A 23,264-nucleotide genomic window follows, 5' to 3' on the forward strand; every position below is an offset into this window, starting at 1 on the left:
TTGTGAAAGTAGTGCCATAGTGGCACAGCCCATCTGATATGGAAACACATGGCAGGTGCTCAGAATGTGCCTGCCGCCAGGCTTGGCACAGAAACGACACTGATGGCATTCAACCGTCCTCAGCCTAGGCATTCCCTGCCGTCCCCTTCAGGGAGGAGGAAGGGGCACGGCTGAACCTGGCCTGCCTGGTGCCACCCTGGAGCCCTGCCAGGAAACGCGGAGTAGGATGGGATGGGTCCATATGGCGTTAGAGAGGGGTGGGTGCGTGATGGCTCACCTTCGGGTTCAGCGGGGCCTGCCTGAGGAGAGTGCCTGAGGGGCTGACTCGGGCCGGGCTCTCATTTCGAACCGGGGCGTGAGCTGGCAGGGGCAAGGCAGCGGTGAAGATCAATCAGTCAAAAAGCCAAGGACCCCACGCCCAGGCGGACGTAGAGAGAAAAGCATACTGTGAGTTGTAGTTGCATGTGGGTAGTGCCAAGATGCTCAAATTGAGCATCTGGGTAAAGTCCAGCATAAGGCCGTTTGGGAATGATGGACGTTTCAGATGATTTCTCCGTTCCTTTCCTGTGCTTCCTACTCAAGGAGAGACAGCTTTAGCACATGTCAGGCGATGTCTGGATTGTGACGATATACCCGTGATTACTCATCCTGTTCACATTTGTATAAGTGTTTTGTTATTTAAGCTGCATGTCTTGTCCCACATTCATAGTCTGTCAGTATTCTGTATTTTTCTTACAAATATGGCTGGTAGAATCCTACTTTTTTGTGTCATGGGTGTCTTGCCTTTGCAAATGTCAAACTCCCTCTCAAATTCAAAACCTTTGCCAGTTATTACCATCTGTGTACACAGCACATTTTACTTCAGCCTATAGAGCAATCTGACTGTGCGTTTTATGTTGTTCATTTTATGATGTAAAAGTTGAGCAAAACACTGGAATACAGGAAAGGTCATGAATGCCGAAATTAGACTGAATGGGAGAAAGACAAGCAAATGAGCAAAACCAAATGCAAATGGAACAAGGTTTAAGTGCAATTAGAAGACAATGCAGAAAAATAGCTCATGCTACCTATCATTGGGGACAAAGGCTAGAAATATCTCAGACCCTGAATCTGAAATTTGTGCTCGCCCATTGTATTGGTCTTAATGAGGTATTTTATTTGTTGTACTGACTGTAAGACAGGTATTTGTTGCAGCCCTTCTGCATATCATTTGAGCTTGCTTTGAAAACCAAACTCTTGTGGAAACTAATCCTTTAATGCCCTTATTTTTCTGTTCTTGTCTTTTCTCCCCAGGTCAAAATAACAAGGAAAACTGCCTTATAAACCAATCAAATAGAGAACTGCTGTTTTAACATTTTGTCTTTTTACGTAAATGTCTTAATATGATAGTGTCTTATGAACTGTCAAAGGAACATGAAACATGGCACTTTAACCTTAAAGGCTGGAACCGACCCACTGGACTTCCTTTGTCTCAGCCTAGCGCTTCCTGTCTGGTGCCTTGCTGGAGAGCTGGCCTGGGTCCTGCCTCCCAGCAGGCACAAGGGAGCCCCCCTGTGGCGGAGGTGCTGTCTGCAGGCATCCTGCTCCACTCTCCGGCAGCGGCGTCCTCCCCACGCATGACAGCCAAAGCAAAAGGGTGATACTGGACGAGCAGAGTACAGATCGCCGTGGATATCCGGAAAAAAGAGTGAAAAGGATGAGAGCCTTTTCGCACAAAGCTGACTCGCCTCGCGCTGGACAGTGTCACTGTGTTCTGGTTCTGACCACACTAGAAATACTCCTTACATAAAGAATGTTCAATAACCAGTCGGCCTTGGCTTTAGTCACCTGACATAGTGTTGAAGGATTGATAGCGTGAATTAACAAGAAGAATCATATGTGTGCGTTTACATATGGTTATTCCAGTGGGTTTGGGATGCCATGGCATCAAGGGGTTAATTCCGTATGCGTTAAATAACTGTATCCCAAATTGTTTTCATGTGTATTATGGGTGTATTTGTCTTGAAAGTGCCAAGAACAGTTGCGAGAAAATCAATATCAGAAGATTCATAAATCAGAAGATTCGTATTTTCAGACGTCCAAAATCTCACTTCACCCCTTGAAAGTCATCTTCAGATTGACTGTATTTGTTTGCATGAGGTGTCATGTAGCATATTAATCTGTAAGAGCAGGAAATAGCCCAGCCTAGGCCGAACAGCTGCCCTTTCTACAGCTGTCTTTAGCTCCTAAAGTTTATGTGAATATTGTGCTTTTTCTAAGAAAGTGTTCAGTCTTGTTAAGAAGAAAAATGAAGAGAAAACTAATGTACCTTCTTTCTATTCAAAGCTTTTTTAACATGTGTGCCAGTGTTCACTCTTTTCTAGTAGACTAAAATTTTATGTTGTGACAGTGGGACTTTCTTTTTAAATGTATATAGATGCAGGGGAAACCTTGGCAAAAAACGACAAAAAAGCTGTACCGTTTCAGTAGTATGATGTGAAAGGGTGTGTGTGTGTGTGCGTGTGTGTGTTGTGGCTGAAACATGCTTTGCCACTATCACATGAACCTATGAGCAAGCATAGGTTGGCCTCCATGCCTGCTCTTCAGGACGGTGGCCTCACCCCCATCAACAGTAAACTAGCAGCATTTGTTTGTCGATTACTGTTATACAAACAAATCGTTTACAATACGAGGGTTTTTTTGGGGGGGGGGGGATTCTTCACCAATAGAAGTGTGCATATGGACTTCTGTGTAGGCTACTATTAAGACATCAATACAAAGAAATGAGTTTCTTTTTTAAGTGAATTTTCTATTCCCCATAATATCTCAAGATCTTTCATGTCAAAATAAGCTGTAAGATGGTGCATGGAAGTGTGGAATATTTACATTTCGGTCATGCTATTACGTCCAACTGGGAGAGAGAAGGACACACGAGACCTAGCGCCCACTTCCTGTTTGAAAACAGACCATGACCTAAGTAGTTCTCCACTGTGCAGTTGCCTCAGAATCTCATAAATGTCCATAGAAATGTTCGGGTGCACGTATGGATGGAAATCTGCGCTGTATGGGATCTATGTGGAAAGTGCCTGATCCAGTGTCCTGTTAACATTCCAGTCAATAATAACCTGTGCTTCTCCTTACAGTTGGCTGGTTAGTAAATCGGTCCATGTGGGCATATTTTGTCACACCCCTCGTGAGTGGTGCTGGCAAAGCCACAGAGCTTTGGTGATTAATAACGATGTTGCAGCCCCACCACTTTTCAGGCCTTATTGGCTAATAATTCCCCACAGTCGTCTTTCATGGTTGCAAAGTTTTCCCCCGATGCTCCAGGTCGAGTGTGAATATGCTAGCTGCTAGTCTGAATTAGTGTACTTAAAAGAGATGACAGTGAGCGTTGTGACAGTATTTAGGATTTTGCCTTTGAAATGACGTTACAGCAATAGAGAGTAACCATTGTGTAACTTGGAGGGTGAATTTACAGTATTTGCTGATTTATTACTGGTCTGATTAGCTCCCACGCGAGCCTGACTTCTGCACTGGACGGTTTCTCCTCAGAGACTTCTGTAAATATATCTCTGTTTCAGACATCATGGTGCTGGATTAGTCCTAACATGCTGATACTGTTGCAGGACGGCATGTAGGCAAAAAACAAAAAAACAACAACAAAAAAAAACCTGCTCGTTCTCGCTCTACTGGCTGAACCCAGTCATGTGTTGTGTGGGGTTTGCCCTGTATCAGTAATATTTGCAGCGCTGCTCTTGGGTGCTGCTCAGTGTTTAGATAATGGAGACTGAGCTCAGCTCGAGTGAGAGTTCTCCAGATGGAAACAGATTGGCTGATCCTTCTGCATGATGCTTCTGTCTGGTTTATATGGAAACCGTCCTGACAAGCTGCTGTTTACTGTCCCAAGTTGTAAATAAAAAATGTTTCTGAAACCTGCAGAAATTTCTTTGTGAAATATACAAAATGTGTACGAGAACGTCCTGTGTTTAATGAATCTAGGTTTCGAGGAATGCCTTCCCAATAGTATATAGGAAGGTGTGTTCATTCTGTTTCGATCCAGTGGTGAAGATGACGTCTGTGATGCTCTATTACAGTTAATACACATCCTCGAGGAGTTCCTAGGGCAGAGGCTCCCAGTTCAGACCTCAGGGACCCTGTAGCCATTCTGTGTTTATATGACAGATCCAGCTCCTAACATACCCGAGGCAGGTCATGGGCAGTCTCCTGCCCGTGATGGACTGGCTCAGGTGTTTTAGAGGTGGGACAGAGTGAGGACTGGTACAGGCTTGAGGCCTTTGGCTACTGCGCTGGGATTTTCCGCACTAAGGGACCTTTCAGGCTGTAATGATTGGGTTCAGTGCTGACTTTGACTTTTGAATAGACTTAGCCCTTTTTCTATTTCTGTTACTTTACAAGAATGACTGTATATCTAATAAACAGTGTAAAAAAAGCTTGTCATTTTATTAATTTGCTTGTAAAAGGATGTGAATTAGGGAAGCAGTGATGTCTAGCAGAGACGTCGTGCCGCTCAAGTAATAATAAGGTAATTGGCATGACGTAAATAATGCATGTTTAGGACAGCTAGGTACAAACTATCATCTTAATGGTTTCTGCAATGGCCACCTTCTACAGATCTCAGCCCTGCAGGCTTGCTTGCTCCTGCTCCGCACCAGTGATGAAACCCCACAGTTCTGCAGTACCATCATGTCCCATTGTTTTTTGGCTGTGATAAAACATGGAGTTCTCCTACACTGGAGAAGAGCTATCGCGCATTTTATTAGCATTATTGCACATTTAGTATGCTCAGTGAATTTTGCCTGGCATTGACCAAACAGTGATAGTTAAGTCAGTAATTCAAGCTCATGCCAAAACTGGGAAAAGAATGAAAGGAATGCCACTGAGAAAAGCATTGAAAACAGATAAGTATTTTTACATTTTATCTGTTAATTTGTCATTTCTGCCATTTTATTTCTTTTTTCTGTGCCTTCCAGTTCTGTTATAACTAGTAGAACAGCAGTATCAATCTCTGAGCTTTGGTCATTACTAGGGTTTCTTCTTCTATGCCTCTTTCTGATGTTGCCACCAGCTGAGCAGGTCATAACTGATTGATCTGACTAAGAAAAGGCCAGAGAAACAGCTCCCTGGCACAATTCCAAACAGCCTGTGCAGGAAAAATTGCATGAAATTTCCCCATATTCAGCCTGCTTATCAGGCTAGCATTCCCTATGGCAACTAAGTTATTCATAACAGAACATATGTGAATGAGTGCCTTTGCATGTGTTTTAGTTGGCAGGTGTGCTCTCGAACACATTTAAGAACATGTTCTTCCTGTTTCAACTTTATCTACATTTGGAATTCAATGTAATCCAAACCACTGGGATTTTTCAGATCGAATCAGTAAACAAAGCCCCGCCTCTGGACAAAACATGAAACCTGCTCCATCTCAAACATAAATCCGGTCTCCTAAGGCAATCAGACAAAAGAGAATTTTTGCACAGTCCTAGTGGAAATACATCTAGAAGGGCTGCTACTCTAAGAAGCTCTAATGTTTAGAAGTTCTGCTTGCATTCTTGGTGTGCAATACTTTCATCCATTGATTTCATGGGCATCTTTATTGTCTTTTGTCAGCAATCTTAAAGCATTTTTGAAAAATCATTTTCAGATAACATCTAAACCCAGAGGCACACACAGGAGAGTTGCGTAATATAAAAGTGTATGTTGTTTGTCATATTCTGTGTTAAATGTACCATGGGCTATCCAACTGGAGTATATTACAAACTCGCTGTAGGTAAACATACTCTCACTGTTTCTAAGGGTGCTAACATCACCTAGGTTGTGTAGTCTGATTTGAATAGGCTTGTACTGTTACTTTTGCCTGTGGACTTTGCAATGGCAGATTATTTTCTATTATTAACATTTTGGAGCATTTGCAGCGACAAATAGTTATGCATTGTTAAAATCAACCCTGAATTACTGTTTTACCATTCAGATTTCATTGACCTGCGTATGGCTATCAAAGAAATAACACCATATTTACATCTTTGAAAGAGCTTGTCAGAGTTTTATCAGTAGCCTACTACAGGAGCCCTTTACCTCTTAAATCCCAGGCTTATAATTATGTTCCTAATCTTAAAGCGTATTACTCTACATGATAACTAAGGGGATGTTGTTACAAGAGTGAGAAATAAACATCTGGAACTGTATTTAAGACAACCTTTTTGTTCTTGTTGGCTGGCCGGCTGGCTGTAGAAAGGTGAAACCGTGTCTTGCCATGTAACTTTAGAGGACCTTTAAAGAATCTCAGATTCTTGCTTGTAAGCACTCAAGTTATGATTGGTAGCAACATAAGCCTCCAACTTGCCTAAAAGTGTTGTTGTCTGATGTCAGGGACCTTCTCTAGCTCCTTTCTGATGACGGCTGCACTCCTTCCCACTTTTCGCCTGGGCCTCCTGCCACAGGCCCCATATGCAGCTGAAATGTTTATGCGATATGTAATATTTTATCCAGTGCACAGTAGACACAAGCCTACAGTAAGCAACTGCTTACCTCGGCCGAAAATCATTTCATCTCAGCAAAAGCATTAGAGTCTTCTGATTTAGAATACATTTCAACTTTGGCTGCTGCTATAGCCCTTCCGGATAGTTCCAGCCTCTCTGCCAAGCGACGTTATGGCGTGTGAAGCCACACGTGACAGACGTAAAAAGTGGACAATAAGGAGACCCGTGCTAAGTATGAGAGAGAACACATTTAAACATGCTTGTGACTGACGAGATTTTTTTTCACTGAAACAATGTGTTGGCTTTTTTTTCCCCCAACCACACTTCCTCCTCCCCCCAGTATTTCAATATACCCCTCCTATGAACAAGTGTTCAAGCATGGCTGATGGCAAGCGATGGCAAGTTCATAATTAATGACGAGCTTGTGTCTCACCTTCACGGGAGACAACTGTCATGCTTCAGCAACAGTGCGTGAGCTCAATTTAACACGCAGTCACAGACACTCATCCTGTTCATGCCATTTCAGTGCTATCAGGGTCTTTCACAGAGTGTCATTTTGTTAAGACATACTTGCATAATATGGCTTTACATGGACATACTATATATGTGTGTGTGTGTGTGTGTCAGAGAGAGAGAGAGAGAGGAGAACACACCCTTCAGTTTAAATGCATGTGCTTTTTGCCATAGACTGCCTCGCGTACAATGTAAATAATGCCATAGGCTGCCTAGACTCGTTTGCTTTGATTCTGAAATCACAAGAAATGTGCTTTGCGAGCATATTTGTTCCTACATAAAGATCATTATATGTTAAATGTCCTCTGCTGTGTTCTTTATACACGTATCACCACAGACCCAGGAGTCTATTTACACAAATGGGGTCGACAATTTAGAACAGGGTGATGATTCAGCATCCACTCAGCAGTTCACTGGAGAGTGGCACAATATTTTGCCGCTTTAGAACTCTCATTTTATTTTAAATTAAACTCTGAAGGACTATGAGGTCAAACTGCAGGATGTCAGGTTTAATTCAACAATGTCAACACCTATACATATGCATATATTCCCATATCTATGTAGTTATCACAGCACTGACTGATTCCTTTGTTTGTGCTTATTGCATCATCCATTCATGACCACACGAGCAAACAAAAGGGTTAACAAAGGATACATGTACTGGAACAATGGACAATTGAGATAAAGATGTATCTGTACCTGGGTGATGGAATGAGAAATACAGAGAGCAAATAAGGAACTGCTTCTAATGCTGGGTAATCCACCTCACTTGTGAAACACCATGAAGTGATGGGCATGTGAAACACCATGAAGTGACTCCTGATGACAGCCACAAGATGAATTCTGAAGTGCAGAGAAGCAGCTTGTCCTTAAATTCAACCAAAATAACTATTTTAAAAAAACTTATTTGAAGTAGGACAGTGACTCAAAACATACTATTGACTATGGAGTTTTCCAGGGCCAAAGAGTAGAAGGTTTTTGACTGGTCAAACTGTACCTCACTGCACAACAATTGAAAAAGATTAGTCTTGGAGGAAAAAGACCCCCCGGAGGTTGAGTGGGAATTTGTTTTTCTTTTTATGATCATATGAACCCTTGCAAAACAAACACACACACACACACACACACACACACACACACACACACACACACACACACACACACACACACACACATATATATATATGGGCCCTTGCAAAAACATAAACAAAAATATAAAGCATTATTGTAAGTTTGACTTTTAAATGCCCACATAAATGAAGAAAGGTAAGTCTAGGAAATGGCTGATATATGGTTTTTCGTTGCTAGGGCTCATATATAAATTTAACAAACCTACAGATTAGTAAAATCACAACAATCGCAATTCCCTAATTATTATTCCCTAATTATTCCTAATTACATTTTGTGAGACGGGGTCGTGCGATGGCGGTTTTAACGCGTTCGTTATACAGATTTTACGGTACGTCGCCTAGCTCCAGAGGAAGGGAGCCTGTCATTGGTCTGACCCGATATGCTCTCAGCTCTCCGGAGGTTACCTACCGTCGGAGCTGTGGAGCAGCATGGTCCCTCCTGAATTTCGGGGGTGGGGTGAGGGGTTTTTGTTTACGTTGAATTAGCAACCGCGTTCAGTTTAGCTATTCGTGTTAACGGACGCTCAGGGGATAAAGTAAGGAGTAATCTACAACAGGGATTTATTTCTCTACCTTAAGAGGACCCGGAAGTAGTATATGACATGGTAGTTGCGGTCTTGTTTGTGAGTTTGGGAAAAAGCACTGTTGACAAATGGGAACTTGACTCATAGTTGGGAATGGAAGATGAGCTCGCCTGTGTGAATGTCTCATCGAAAAATATGCCTAGTTATGTTAGTTACGACGGAGAGTCCGTCAGTAATTTGTCTGAGGTGTCCGGTGAAGTGGAGAACCAAAGCACAGATTTTGGCCAGGATGCCAGCGAAGCGAAGCTGCCAAACACGGATGATGGGTTGGACTTTCCCAAACACAGACATGAACGAAGAGGTAGTAAAGAAAGCAACGAGAAGGAAACTGTTAGAAAAACGTTGGCGGTGGACATTTTGAGAAGAAATTTTGGACCATCGAAATCCTCCGTTCTCAATGACAGTAACGTGGAACGTCCCAAAGATCGTGAAAAAGTGGAAAGAATTTTGCAAAACTTGGAACAAGGAAGGTTCGCTGAGAACGGGAGGACCCGATGCGACCCTAATCGAGGAAGTAACTCTAAACTCCCAGATTTCTTCCCGTCATTAGATCTAGAAGATCTTGAACTCTCTGATACAGAGGGAAACGTTGAGAGTAATAAAGGCGGAGATGAAAGCCTGTCGGAAGAACACGTTTACTGCACCGTCTATTGCATTGCCAACGATGAATCCAAGAAGCCTTCTGAGAACACAGGAACCTTAGATAACATGAGTCCGTCAGATGGGTCCGCTTCACCTCCTAATGAATCACTGAATCCAGACATGGGGCGCTACCCAGAGGGCTATACACTGGCAGACCTCGTAGACTCTACGATGTTGAACAACGTTCACAACGCGGATTATAATCTATCCGTGCAGTTGACTTGTCGGATTTGTTTTGACGAGAAACACATCAAACCACTACACTGTTGCAAAAAGGCGGTGTGTGAAGAATGTCTGAAAAAGTACATCACTTCGCAGGTACTACTAACGCCAGTCTTGACAGCAACGCTTCTTTGTTTAGCAAAGATTATTCTTGAAAGTATATAAGAAACTTAGAAGCCTTCTTTAAAATCCAAAGAGGGTTTTTGAATTATTAATTGAGGGCATCTTTTATAGACCGATTGACCTTTTGTTTTGTTCTTGGATACTGACTGGCCGCAAACTGATGTAATCAGGAGCACTTCCTTTGCACATAAAACAGTGGATGTCCTCACTTGCTGTTTGAGCTCTGTGCCATTTACATTATCACTTTCATGCTAAATTTACTCATTACTTATCTGGAAAATGCTTCATTTCACCTCAGTGCTTCATGTCATAGGTCACTTCAAAATAATGAGGCAAGACATTCTTTCTCTCTGTCTCCTCTTATCTCCCTCTTTCTCTCTCAGGCTCTCTGTCTGTTGTGTTTTAAGGGGAACCCTACCCTCAGACATCCACTATCAAATGCATTTCCTGGTGTCTGTTCTTACAAGTCTCCATTAGAAAGGGTGTTGGAGAAATACTACTTATGTGGTGTCTCGGCCCTTTGCAGTAAAGCAAAACTCGTTTCCTTGTTGTTTTTTTGTTTTTGTTTTTTTGTTTTTTTTTCGTGTGAAAGGTCACTGACATCTGAATAGGAACAGTGATGCCCCTTTTTTAAGATATGGTGCATTTTGCAAGCCTAATGAGTTTTAATGAAATTCATCTGATAAGAAACAGAAAAAAAGACTCCAACATGGGTAGTTTGGCTGCTGCGTGTGGGCAGGGATAGGCGTGGACCCTGGAAGTTGTGCTCTGTTGTAATTGATTGCTTAATCACTAAGCTTGGCCTCTCTAGGCCTTAATTACATTACTCTGCTGTTCAGTGGAAGGTCTCTGTGTGCACTCCGCAGGCCGCGTAGAGACCAGTAGTCGTTCTAGAGGGATGTTGTTGTTGTAATTGAGTAACAGAGACTCGCCTGTTGCTGCTTGGCTCCCAAACCTGATTTTTGCGTGTATGAATGATCTTCTGGGGGTCAGGGAGAGGCTGATGTGATAATAATATCTGTGTCTTTTGTCCTGAAGATTTAAGACTTTTATTGTGGTTCTGGGCCTTATCCCATTAAAATTTATTTGGTCTAGCGTGTTCTGTGTTTCTGTCCAGTTACTGCTTTGTGTGGTATTCTTTATATGGAACACTTGGCTTGCTTGACCCTTTTCAACATGTAATTAACCGCGTCATAGAAAATTGATATTGAGCCACTACTACATGAGGTCATGATATGCATTTAGTTGCTTTTGTGTCAGACATTAATTTAGGGTAGAAGTATATTTCTTTGCTCCAGGAGGTCAGAGGCTCTGCAGTTTACTTCCAAGTGATCACACCTGTTTCCATTCTGATTTTTATCATGCTTTCTTATTGCTACTTACATGCATTTTACATATGCAGATGTATGTAATAAAGGCCCCCCCACTGAGCTTTCTGTGCATTCTCTTATATGAACAGTACTTATTGGGTTCAGGTCTTTGCCTCTGAGTTTATATAAGCCAGATGTGGTTGATCGTTACCCTACCAGTTCACTTTGCTTTAAGGTTTGAGGAAGGGGACTGCAAGGACCCAACCAATAAAATGTCTTTTAGTCCTGCTCTCTTAAGGCTGATCAGGTGCAGTTCCCTCTAGTCTGTCGAAAGCCCCAAAAGCTTAGCTGAATGTCTGTTAGGCCTACAACACGAACGTGTGGACTGATGAGGTGCTGATGAAGATGGCCTGACTTGATTAAAGGGACGCGAAAGGAAGGGCAGATGTGTTAATGTTTGTACTACGACTGGAGCCAGACAGCAGCGAGAAGCGTCTGCGGCACAATGGGCCAATTTAAGCAGCTAATTTACAACTTCAGAGAAACCGAACTCGGCCCGTCGCCGTCTGCATTGCAAATGGACGGAATGTTGTCAATGTCAGGCACTTAGCATCGAAGTGTCTTAATTCAGAACCGAGATGAAATGACATCTCTATATTCAGAAACATGCTTAGTCCTGACTTTTTAGAATCTATAACAAAAAGCAGCCAAAATCACATGTATAAAAAGTGTTAATGCTGCAGCAGTCTATTAATTAATATATTATTGGTTGGTAAGTATTTCTTTCGTGCAGAAACCTTGTTTTGGGACCTTGTGACTCCTGTGAAAATGTGTTGTTTTCCAGGCCATGGAAGCTTTGATATCAACTTCCAAATGAACTTTCTGCAAACCCGTTGCAGAGTAATGGGTCTATTACACAAGGAGCCCCAAAATGATTATAGACTCATCACTCACTTTATTAGAAACACTTAATGGTGTACAGTTACAGTCTAAAGTCTACAGTCTGTATCACTGTTGTGTTGAATGAATGTAAAAGCATTGGTTAGTTGATCTTAAAGTGTAATGAGGAAGGTGCTGTATAAATGTAATGTCATGTATCATATATAGCCAATGTTCTTCCATGGACAATTTGTATTTGAATGTCCTTAATTCAGCTCTAGACCAGAGGTATTCAACCCATGACCTCAAATGTCTTGGATTTGATAACCATTGTTAGTTAACTGATGTCATAGGATATTATAAGTATTCAAATCCTAGCCCTCAAGGTCCAGATACCACAGATAGGGTTCCTAGGGTTAAGGTGTTTAATAAAATAGGCAAATAGTTACATTAACTGTGCAGTTAAATAGATCTTCAGTATCCTGACCACAGGACAGCTGATGTTAACAGGATCTTGAGTGTTCAACTGGTAACCACAGCAAAGCTGTTGGCTGGACATTTTTGAGGGATTGGCCACACTAAAAGTGTAAAAACGTCACTGATGTGCTTGTGACATTTTTACACTGTGGGTACTATGCCAGCCCAGTACCCACAATCATGTTAGTACCTACTCTGTTAATGATGTGGTGAGAATAGTCCGCCACCCAGATAATATCCTGTCAGAAGTTTATGTAGTGACAAACTCACCAGTAATAAGTGAGTAGATTGGTTGACTTTTTGTGGAAATGCCAAAAGATTGGCTTCTGTACAGTTATAAAATGCACCATCAGGATAGAAGCATCTGATAAGTGGCCAATGAGTGTAGGTATGTGGTAGGGGGCTCTGTTAAAGTACATGGTGAGTGTAGGTACGTGGTAGGGGGCTCTGTTAAAGTACATGGTGAGTGTAGGTACGTGGTAGGGGGCTCTGTTAAAGTACATGGTGAGTGTAGGTATGTGGTAGGGGGCTCTGTTAAAGTACATGGTGAGTGTAGGTACGTGGTAGGGGGCTCTGTTAAAGTACATGGTGAGTGTAGGTACGTGGTAGGGGGCTCTGTTAAAGTACATGGTGAGTGTAGGTACATGGTAGGGGGCTCTGTTGAAGTACATGTTGAGTGTATGGTACTGTTAGCACTATCCAGAGCATTTTGGAACTGAAGTGTACACTTCAAATGCAGAAGAATTTGAAATGCAGTGGCAAGGTTTATAGTGCTAATAGATTGTAATAGTTCTAAAATAACAAATTTTTGAACATTGTGCTTTTCAATGATCCAAAGATGTTTACAGTTGAGAAGTAACACAGATTAAAGTATACAAGAACTGTAAGGAGAGAGTGTAAGTGTAATCTGATGTCCATACTTTTAAATAGTTTTGTCTAGTGTATATGACGGATTACTGCTAAAATGATGTCCTCTGGGTGTTGTGTGCAGTGTTGTGTTGCTGGTTTACCAAGATGTCACACCAGATCAAGTGCCTGTGACCCTCATAACTGGTTCCACTGGTTTTTTAAACATATATGTGTTTTGTGGGGGGGGGGAGAGAAAGACAAAGCTGAGCTGTATGAGGGACTCCTGGCAGTAATGAAGGGTGCCATGTTTGATAAAGTTCATCTGCAGCTATGGTCATTAAGTGAAGTGGACTTGTGTTCGAATGAGTAGTGAAATGCTTGTGAACTGTGAAATCCTTCATCCACTTTGGTGGTATTTAATGTTCACCATTAAATATGCCAGTCCATCAAATCTGTTAGAAAATGCAATAGACAATGCTGCCCTCAATATATCAATATTCTTTCCACAGTGGGATAAAATAATATTCCCATACACTCTTTTTTTAGATGTTTGTTTTTGTTTATTGTTTGATGTTTGTTTGTTTTCCTCACCACAAATGTCAAGAATTTCCAATCACTGATCCTTTGAAAGCACAGCACACACAACAGATCAGCAACACTCTGTCATGATGGCCTTGATCAGCTAGCGTCATCCCGCATCAACAGGGTGAGGGGAAAGCCTTGCTCCTCACTCAGGAGAGATGGAGAACTTGGAACAGCACCTTGGTAGTGGTAACACAACCTGTCCCTGCGCCTTAGGCGATGAGCTGCCCAAAATCTTCACGTTAAGTTCGATCGTGGCCTGTAAAATTTTTGTATAAATGGAGGATCTGTTATTTAAGCTTGGAAACAGTCCACCAGACCAAGAAACGTTTCTCTTTTCGCCCTACTAACTTTAAATGAGATGCTGTGGTTGTGATGAGAGTGCAATGAGCTTTGTTTCATTTGGCAAACGCTGGCATGTATTGCCACATGTCCCCCTGAATTTAATTCCAGGAGTTTGACATCACTGTACCCAAAGGCAGAGCAAACGAAAATAGCAGTTCCTGTATAGAAACATTTCATATGTTGAAAGTTAAGTTTGTTTAAGCTCACCATTCCATTACATTGAACTAGTCTTGTACAATTGCCACTGCAGAGTTGGTATTGGTTGTTCATTTAAGGATGTTGATATCAGTATACACTGACAGTGAAAATATAGCTTAATGGTTACCATGAAAATGTTAATGATATATGACGACACTTTCCATGTCTGATAGCTTAGGTTCTGCAATTGCTTCAAATCTCAGGTAATTCCCAAATCTTGGAAAGTTATATTAACTCATCCTTTAATTCTCTTTTCAATCTTCTTTCATTGGCTAACACCATTGTTAAAAAGACCTGTTTAAGAGAACAATGTTTTGCTCCAGCAGTGAGAACAGTCCTTGCAGGTAGTTAATAATGTTGGCCATACAATTAAATGCTAACCTGACAGCATCTGTAATAACGTGTTACACGTAATGCTAAGGTGACAACATCGGAGTGTCCTGCGTGGATCCCCCGTGGCACGGCGGTGCTCTCTCTCTCTCTCTTTCTCACAGAGTGGAGAGGGTGTTTCACACTCTGCAGTTGTGCTAGCGATCATCTTGGTGCAAGAATAACAAGTTGACAGGTGAGAAAGGGGAACCAGTGAGTGGCCCTGGGGAGGCATTACTTCCCCACTGCTGAACAGAGAGGTCCAAATGACTGACTGAGAGTTCTCTAACTGGAATGTCAGATCTCATCAGGGTCCCCTAGAAAGTGCTTGACACCTCATCTGGCCAGTCTTACATGATCAGAATGACCTCTGAGCTCCATCTGCAAACTTTGTCTGGCGAAAACGGGGACTCTTCCTCTCCCATGGGATTGCAGGGATAAACTCGGAAGACGTGCAAAAACATTTCAGCATTGTATTGAATCCTGTGATACAAATCATGTGTCAGATTGTGTAGGACAAATCTATGAATTAATGATGGACATTCTTTATGTGGCTGTCTTTGGATTAAGAAAGTATTAAGATTAAGATTGGATTAAGAAAGGCCACACTTCATTGAGGCCTGGCTTTGATGGGTAGCCTAAGTCGATTTCACTGGTTTACAAACAATACAAATGATTTGGAGATCCCTGAGGTGTTTGCCGTTCACTTGGAAAGGTCACACTGCTTTGAGACATATGTCTTCATATTCTACTTTTGAGAATTTTTAGGGGGAGGGGGTTCCTTGATCCCACACGTGTATTTAAAGAGAAGTGTTGCTCTTAATCCCAGGTGAGTTTTTAAAGAGAAGTGTCAAGAGGGTATTTGAATACGTAATCTACTTGAGCTGATTTTTTTTTTTGTTCTTTTACTTGTTTTCTATTTTCCTTCCAGCATTTTCTTTTATTTGATATTTGTTTATGTGATATTTGTTGGTAATCAGTTTTTTAAGACCACTAAGCAGGCCACCATAGTATCTCTGTGGATGATCTAGCATGCCGCTTTGTTTTCCTCTGTAAGGTTGTAGGACAACTGGCACCGAATATATTGGACCAGTCCTTAGAAGCCTTAGCTGACCGTTAGAGTCACAAACATCACAACGATTTGAGAACTCGGTAGCAACCTTGGTGGATGGATGTCTTTTTCAACCCATTGGGCCTGAGGCTGGTCGTTTGCCCCTGTGTTCAGGTCCTTGTGGGACAGGTGGACATCGCATGCCCCATCACAGAGTGCAGCGGCTATCTGGAAGAGAACGTGATCGTGTCGCACCTGGCTGCCGAGGAGTTGGCCAAGTACAAGTACTTCCAGGAAGTGAGCCGGCTGGATTCCGGTACCAAGCCCTGTCCACAGTGCAGCATGTTCACCTCACTGAAGGGGCGGGGCCTGCAGGCAACAGGAAAGGCCGAGCACAAGTATAAGGTATAGCCGGTCCGAGCCCCTTTTCAATCGGCTAAACCAGTTCTAAACCGTTTTAAAACTGCAACTTTGTCCATTACATCAGTGTTTCTGTTGACATAGAGCGTTCTGTGTGAAGCAAGCATGGCTGTAGAACCTTGTTTACTAACCCGCGGCATTTCCCCCCCCCCCGAAGATTCAGTGTACCAAATGCCTGTTTGTGTGGTGCTTTAAGTGCCACGCCCCGTGGCACGACGGCCTCAAGTGCCGCGAGTACAGGAAGGGAGACAAACTGCTGCGTCACTGGGCCAGCGTCATCGAGCACGGGCAGAGGAATGCTCAGAAGTGCCCGCGCTGCAAGGTGCTGCAACACACATACACGCACACTAACAATTTACTGCAAATATTCAGAGGCTCAGTATTCAGAATTGTGCTGTGCACAACCAACAGTGTGAAAAGTGGGTGTGTCTCTTTCTTGTTCTCTCTCTCTTTCTCTTTCTCTCTTTCTATTTCAACAATCAGTGGATGGGCATTCCGGGACATTGCAGGTCTATACAGCCGGCTTTCACTCTTATAAATTCATACACAGCTGTCAGTGGTGTGTTTTAAACGCTCATGGAACTTTGAGACTCTTGATTATTTGCAGCTTTAATGCCAGAGGGTCCTTTGAGCATAAATCATGCCTGTTGCTTTGAGTCACAGTGCAGACAAACAGCTATCTGCCAGAACCTCACCCTGGCCTATACAAGAAGTTCCATTTCTCTCTTATCTACACTTTAGTAGCTTGAAAAGTACACTGTAAACACTGATAATGCTTGTGCATTTAGGGGAACCCTGGACTGGATGAAGGACGCAAGAGCTGTCCCATTGTGACAAACCAGTTTGAGAGCCAAAAATACTGGGACGTGTATGTTATTACAGTTGATATATCCTTATTGGTACTTGACTTTTCTGTTGAGTTTTATTTTTCTTTAATTGCTCGCGGTGTTTTCCACGGCCGAGGCTCCCTTGAAGAACAAAGGCCGGAATGGATGTGGGTACTGAGCGCTGAAAAATCCTGACCACGCCCATCCATTGTCATCTCTCCCCCCCCCCCCCCCCAGATCCACATTCAGAGGACAGAGGGCTGCGATCACATGACCTGCACCCAGTGCAACACCAACTTCTGCTACCGCTGCGGTGAGAAGTACCGCCACCTGCGTTTCTTCGGCGACCACACCTCCAACCTGAGCGTGTTTGGCTGCAAGTACCGCTACCTACCTGACAGGCCGCACCTGCGCCGTGCGGTGCGGGGCTCCGTGTGTGGTGAGTCTGGCACGTGCATCCTCCTCGCATCCACACAGGCATTTCTCAACTTGGCTTGAACCACATCTCAAGCCCTGCAGAAGACTTTGAAACAGTTGCTTTATTTCAAGATAAATCTTGAGGCGTTTTACTGCCAACGCTTTCCATAGACGGTGACTTACGGCTGTGAAATTGGTGTGTTTGAAAACCTTGAAAGCTCGAAGGCTCCACGTGTGAGGGCTTGCCCCTGTTGAGTGTCGGCTTCTCTAGGGCGGTGCCCTGTTGTAACAAAATGACTCAGCACATGTCCGGTGCCAGCAGCAGACTCCTTCTGGATTCAAAATGCTGAATCCACCTTTTTGGGTTTTGTCTCTGATCCCAACAAAAGAACAGTAGTTCTCAGCTCCGGGCTGTCAACTGAGTCATACAGATTAGGTTGGTCAGTGATTGTGCAGTTTTTCCTGTTAAGCCTTTTAGCAAACGCCTTTGATGCTGCATTGGCCATTGTAGTGAGGAAAGATGAATTTCTGGGAACTCTCCACAATCACGAAGATGGTTTGAATACAGTGTCTGCTCTATGGGGGAGTGTTACTTGCTTGAGAAAGTGAGATGCACGCATGCTGCAGGCATCTATAAGGTTAAAGCACTGGAGCTTAACACAAGGCTGTAGCTTAACATAAAGCAACACCTACATGCAAGCAGGGACTCGGTGCCCACATGCCAGCAGATACTTGTTATAGACATGCAGTTACACGTGTATTGCCCTTGATAACATCTTTGCCCCATGGTGTTACTGTTTGCTAGGCGCTATGTGAGTCCAAGCTCTGTGTTGCTTGTTCCACAGTGAGTAAAGTACTGGTCGCTCCCGTGGTCATCGTCATGTTGGTGGTGCTCGGTGCCTTGGCTCTCATCATAGGTAAGACACTTCTGCTTGCTCCCACAGTGGCTATGTGTTTTTTGTGTAGGATTTATTTATGTCCTTGGCTATTTTGTACTGCTAATATCAGAATTTTAACTATTGTGTTCATATATTAAGAACTTTGTGTTTGATTATTTTCCACTGCTGGAGCCCAAGTTCATTTGGCCAGGATTGGGTGATCATAGCATTTATAAACAAACACAGTATATGCCCCCCTCCCCGGTGTTAAGGCACATAGCTGCGTCTTCATTAAACTGGCTTTCCATTAATGTTGCATTGAAATACTCCAGAAATAAAGCTTTCGTTCACACTGAGCCTAGTTCTTGCAATCTTGCTGGTCTCTCCCCAGGTCTGCTTGCATTCCCTGTCTACTACATCTATAAGAAGCACAGGAAACACTCCAATGGAACAGGCCGCTGGCTGTGCTGAGAGCCTGCCCCCCCCCCCACACACACACACACACCCAGGACATGTGCCAGGAGTAATCAGAGTGAGCTCACTGAATTGCACTGCTGCCTATATGTGCTCAAGTCTACATGGTCTACACAGACCACTCCTTCCCCTCCCCGCTCGTACCCAACGCCACGCCGCAGCCCCTGGTGCCATGCTGAGTGTCTGCAGCACAGAAGGGCAGTCACAGCCATATAATTACATTCTTATTCTGAAAACAAGAACAGTTTTACGCACGCAAGATTGTTAAGATAGCTGGCCAAATGGTTGGGGGGGGGGGGAGTGTAGAATAATCCATCTGAGCGTAACATATAATTTTAGTCTTTTAACCTGGTCTGAATATACAAGCCTGCTTTTATAAGGATGGGTTATGGATTGAGTGTGATATCTCAGGGGCTCGAGGGAGGGGGAAGGAAGAAATCAGTGCTCCTGCACCCCCGCCACCACGAACCAGCACACCGTGCCAACCTCTGCTGGAGTTCGGGCCATCACCACCGGCTCACGTGATGCTGCAGCGAGGAGTAGGACCAGCTGCAGCGTGGCGGGGGGTGGAGCCATCCCTGCCTGGACTGCCAGGGGGTTCGCCGTGGCCGCCTGCTCTCCCACTTGGCAGATCTCTGCCGTGCCATCACTATGTCGAGACAGATACGCATCTGCAGCTTTGGTGCTGCCCCTTCAGCGCAACCGGGCGGGTGAAGGACCTCCCACTTACTTAGATACTGAAGAATCTCGTATTTATTCTTACATGTAATGCTTCGATTGATTTTGAGCTCATCTGGTGGACATTTCTAATTTTACCTCTAGTATATTTGAGATTTGCACATTGCGTTTTATATGTGGAGCCATAGCACGTGTTGTGTGTTTAAAATGGGTCACTATTCAACACGTCTTTAAACTCTTGATCGCTGTCTTGCTGTACATTGCATTGAATATCACAGACGCATATCCCGTGTTGATTTCTATGAATAGATTGTGAACATTGTGCATTTAGCATGTTACATATCAATCTGAAACACTTACTCAAGCCATTAGAGACGCTATCAACATCTGCCTGTCACTGGTTGATGGGCACTTCTGGCAATCATTGGAACTCCCAGAAAACGCACTCTGTCAAGGTGATGACAATCATGTGTATGTACCCAGCCAGGCAGAAGGGTTCATGTAACTGTTTATCTCAGGGAGTGTGTTGGGAATTTCGCACACAATGCTCTCGCGCAGCAGGGCTCTGTTTGTCAGGTCATGTTACACTTCTATAGATCATAGATGAAACAGGTCACAGGGCAAGCCTAACGTTCGTCTGAGGCTTGCTGTCTCTGTCTGCGGTTTTAGACTGTGCAATTGCATTGGTATTACTGATGTATTATTGATGTACTGATATTTGGGGGGCTTCTTTCTGTGCCTTTTAACAAGCGGTAAATGGGATTGGATGTTATAAGGAACAAGTGTATGTTTTAGGTTTTCTTAACTTTCCATGCCACATATGAGTGCCTGTACACTTTGGTAAATTTGCAAACACCTGCTTTTAAGGTTACATTTAGATTACATTGGGGTGTATGTATGGGACAGTGGCACAATTTGTTTTTATGAATGTGTTTCAGGAAAGAAAAAAAGCACATTGTAATGTGTATGCTGTTTGTAGCCTACATCCACGCAAATTCTTTTAATCTTCTATGCTGCTGCAGTTTATCTCCAGAGTCAGACACACCAGTCCACTTTAGCAGACAACAAATACATGTCTGTATTCACTGTGTTGAACTGTGGATTAAATAGACCTAGGTGCAATGCCAAGACGAGTTTATTTAAGTGCGAGCGCCGGCTAATAAGTAGCCAAATGTCTCATTCCAATAATAAAATGTCATAGCATGGCACCAAAACGATGCCGTGTAGCTACATTGGTCTCCCTTGTCTTGTTTGTATGCCAACTCCAGACTCTGCCGTTGAAATAGCCGAACATTTGCATGCGTGCCAGCCTCGTGTAAACACCCGAAACCGTTCAGACCAGGCCGAAGCGGGATGGAGGGGCTCCGTTTCCGGCATGTGAGGCGAGCGGCAGTCAGCTGCGCTGGGTCCGTAGGAATTAGCAGCTGTGCTCCACGCCGATAAGGTGACGGACGCCATACCCCCACCCCGCTGGATACTGCGCGTTTACATTGCGAAACGGCTGTGGGAGTCGTTTCGGGGAAGAAGTGACACTTGTGAGAAATAACGGCCATGATCCAGGCCAAACGGCGAGGACTATCTCGGGCCTGCTTTTTAAGACGCTTTGATGTTGTTGGGTTTTGTTTTGTTTTTAATGTGTGTGTGAGTTTATAGCAACGTTTTTGCTCTTATTACATGGAGGAATGTTTCTTATCCTTAACTTGTTTGATCGGGCAGCACAGGAGTACGGTTTCAGCACGGGCCGGTCCCACTCCGTCAGGCGTCTCAGACAATGACCGTGCCAGAGGGATCGATTTCCTGCCTGCCTAAGCGCTTTGTCAGACGCGCCCGCCGGCTAAGAGCCGCTTCCTGAGATGAGGCGTGGGCAATGGGCCAGCGCTTTCCAGCGCAGCTGACTGACATGGATGTCCTGTTGACGCGTTCAGAGTGTGACCGCCATGCCAGTGACAGAATGATGGAAGCGGTGCTGGGTTCAGAGTTTAGCAGACAAACTCTCCTCGGGGTATTTTTGGCGTATTTTTGGCACATTCTTTCAGACACATTCGCGTTCAGACAGCGGAGCAGAGCTTTTAAGTAGAGCTGATTTTTGTTTTAAGCAGCTTTTTAATTCTGGTTCACTCAAATATACCTGTCAAAGTGTAGTATGATTTGTTATTGTATTTTACAGTAGGCCTACATACTATTTTAACTAGTTTTAATCTATCTTACTACACTATACATTAAACTTTCAAATCTAAATTCCATCTTTGACAAGGAACATGTTTATAATACCTGCTTGAAAGCTTAGGCTTTCATGTTAATAACACTGCAATCATAGATTTGATCATGTGGGCACACTCACTACACCCTTACAGGTACGCAGTTAGAGACCACAACCCAGTAGTTGCCATGCATTTCTGCCACCTTCGGCTCTTTATCTGTGAACACAAGGCTGCTGTTGGCTGGATATGGCAGGTCACTCTCAGCGCAGTAGTGACATTGACACGTGTAAATACCCCAGCAGCCCCGTACCTGACACGTTCATAACAGCACCCACAAGTCCCATAGCTCAGTGTCACGCTGTATTGAGACCCAGACATAGCAATTCCGGTTAGTAATGGTTTGTTCAGAAACTGAGCAGCAAAGAATATGGGGTAGAAGGTCGCTAATAAAATGTCATGGCAACAGAGGGGCTAATTTACACAGCTAAGTGCTATAAGACAGATGTGCCCAATACTAACTAAGCGTCATGCTGTCATTACCAAGCCTGTAGTGCTTATTAGCTATTTTTCATTGTTATAACGTAATAGAACCTGTGGTAATGTTTAGCAATCGACATTAACAACATTACTGCCACCTGCTGGCTAACACAAACTCAGGCGAGAGAATATCGAATTGGCTGACCTTGCTATTTACAATTTTTCAGCCTGCTTTTACCTATGAGTTGATGGTACGAATCTGCTAAATAAATTCTGGGATTCAAGGGTCAGGGTTGAAAGGAGGCCATGCAGTGTTTCCTTAAGGCAGCCTATTGTAGGCCTACAATAAGATTACATTTATTACATCTCTGGAGCCTAGAGGTAATCTTTCCTGCTGTAACTATTATATAATTGTTCATATACAGTATTATTCGAATTTAATTACTATAGTATTTTTATACTATTTTGTTATGAAATGAGCATGGCTAAAGAGAGCCATTTTTACCAAATGAAAAATAACTTGGTGATATTTTTAGATTATTATTTTTGTTATTGTTGTTGCTGCTGTTGTTTTTGTTGATGTAGCTGCTGCAATAATTACTAATTTAACGAAGTTAGTTTTGTTTTGTTTTTTTCAGGCTCCACCCCTCATCATGGTTCAACAGATCATTTTCATTGTAGAAAGACAACAACTAAAAGGTTTTGCAAGTTATTGTCTAACGGCTATAAAAAAAATTTAAAGCTCCAGTCACTAAAATATTCAGAAATGGAAAATAATCAAAACCTTAAAACTCACTATGACCAACTAGAACAAAATTATCATTTATGCTCTTAAAAGTGGTAAATTATGTTGTGATAGTTTGCAGTGAACTAAACTGTTTAAACTATTTGTTGTACTGGAACTAACCGTTTAACCCTGATGAGATAGCTTGGAGCTAAGAAATCAATTCTCCGACCTGTTCAAACGAGATTGTTCACGAATTATCTAAAAATTATTTTAACAAGCCATGCAATACCATGAAATTGTGGCGACAGGTGACGCTGTTGTTTAAATTTATATATGCCAATAGTAGTTCACTTATAAAATGTCACTCTGTGGTTAATCTCTGGATCGAGTCTATCGCTATTTTAAGTGATAT

At 43.1% G+C, this 23,264-nt stretch overlaps 2 protein-coding genes across 5 annotated transcripts in view; both read left to right on the forward strand.

Moving 5' to 3' along the window:
- nkain2 (sodium/potassium transporting ATPase interacting 2) overlaps nt 1-3,914 on the forward strand; it is a 97,970-nt gene extending 94,056 nt beyond the window's left edge. For both annotated transcript variants that reach the window (XM_035524320.1, XM_035524322.1), the window contains one exon: nt 1,294-3,914. In XM_035524320.1, coding sequence (XP_035380213.1) covers nt 1,294-1,303 — 10 coding nt within the window. In that variant the 3' untranslated portion in view covers nt 1,304-3,914. The remainder of the gene's footprint in view (nt 1-1,293) is intronic.
- Nucleotides 3,915-8,532: 4,618 nt separating this feature from the next.
- rnf217 (ring finger protein 217) lies at nt 8,533-23,154 on the forward strand. 3 transcript variants are annotated; one of them, XM_026999368.2, is made up of 6 exons: nt 8,533-9,666; nt 15,928-16,158; nt 16,331-16,495; nt 17,238-17,439; nt 18,263-18,334; nt 18,687-23,154. In XM_026999368.2, exons 1-6 carry the CDS (start codon nt 8,800-8,802, stop codon nt 18,764-18,766), a joined length of 1,617 nt encoding a protein of 538 aa, XP_026855169.2. In that variant the 5' UTR covers nt 8,533-8,799; the 3' UTR covers nt 18,767-23,154. The 3 variants fall into 3 exon arrangements, 2 of the variants coding, with proteins under 2 accessions (XP_026855169.2, XP_026855181.2); XM_026999380.2 differs by lacking the exon at nt 16,331-16,495; XR_003409918.2 differs by lacking the exons at nt 18,263-18,334; nt 18,687-23,154 and having other exon boundaries at nt 16,331-17,041; nt 17,238-17,290.
- Nucleotides 23,155-23,264: the final 110 nt, after the last annotated feature.

This window comes from Electrophorus electricus, chromosome 3, assembly GCF_013358815.1.
Source record: "Electrophorus electricus isolate fEleEle1 chromosome 3, fEleEle1.pri, whole genome shotgun sequence".
In the NCBI taxonomy this organism is placed as follows: Eukaryota; Metazoa; Chordata; class Actinopteri; order Gymnotiformes; family Gymnotidae; genus Electrophorus; species Electrophorus electricus.

Bases quoted from the DNA above. Each gene is read 5' to 3' on its own strand.
- rnf217 (XM_026999368.2), top strand. From the start codon at position 8,800: ATGGAAGATGAGCTCGCCTGTGTGAATGTCTCATCGAAAAATATGCCT. The intron at 16,496-17,237 runs GTGCTGCAACAC...CCCCCCCCCCAG, and splicing joins AGAAGTGCCCGCGCTGCAAG to ATCCACATTCAGAGGACAGA. The intron at 18,335-18,686 runs GTAAGACACTTC...GTCTCTCCCCAG, and splicing joins TGCCTTGGCTCTCATCATAG to GTCTGCTTGCATTCCCTGTC.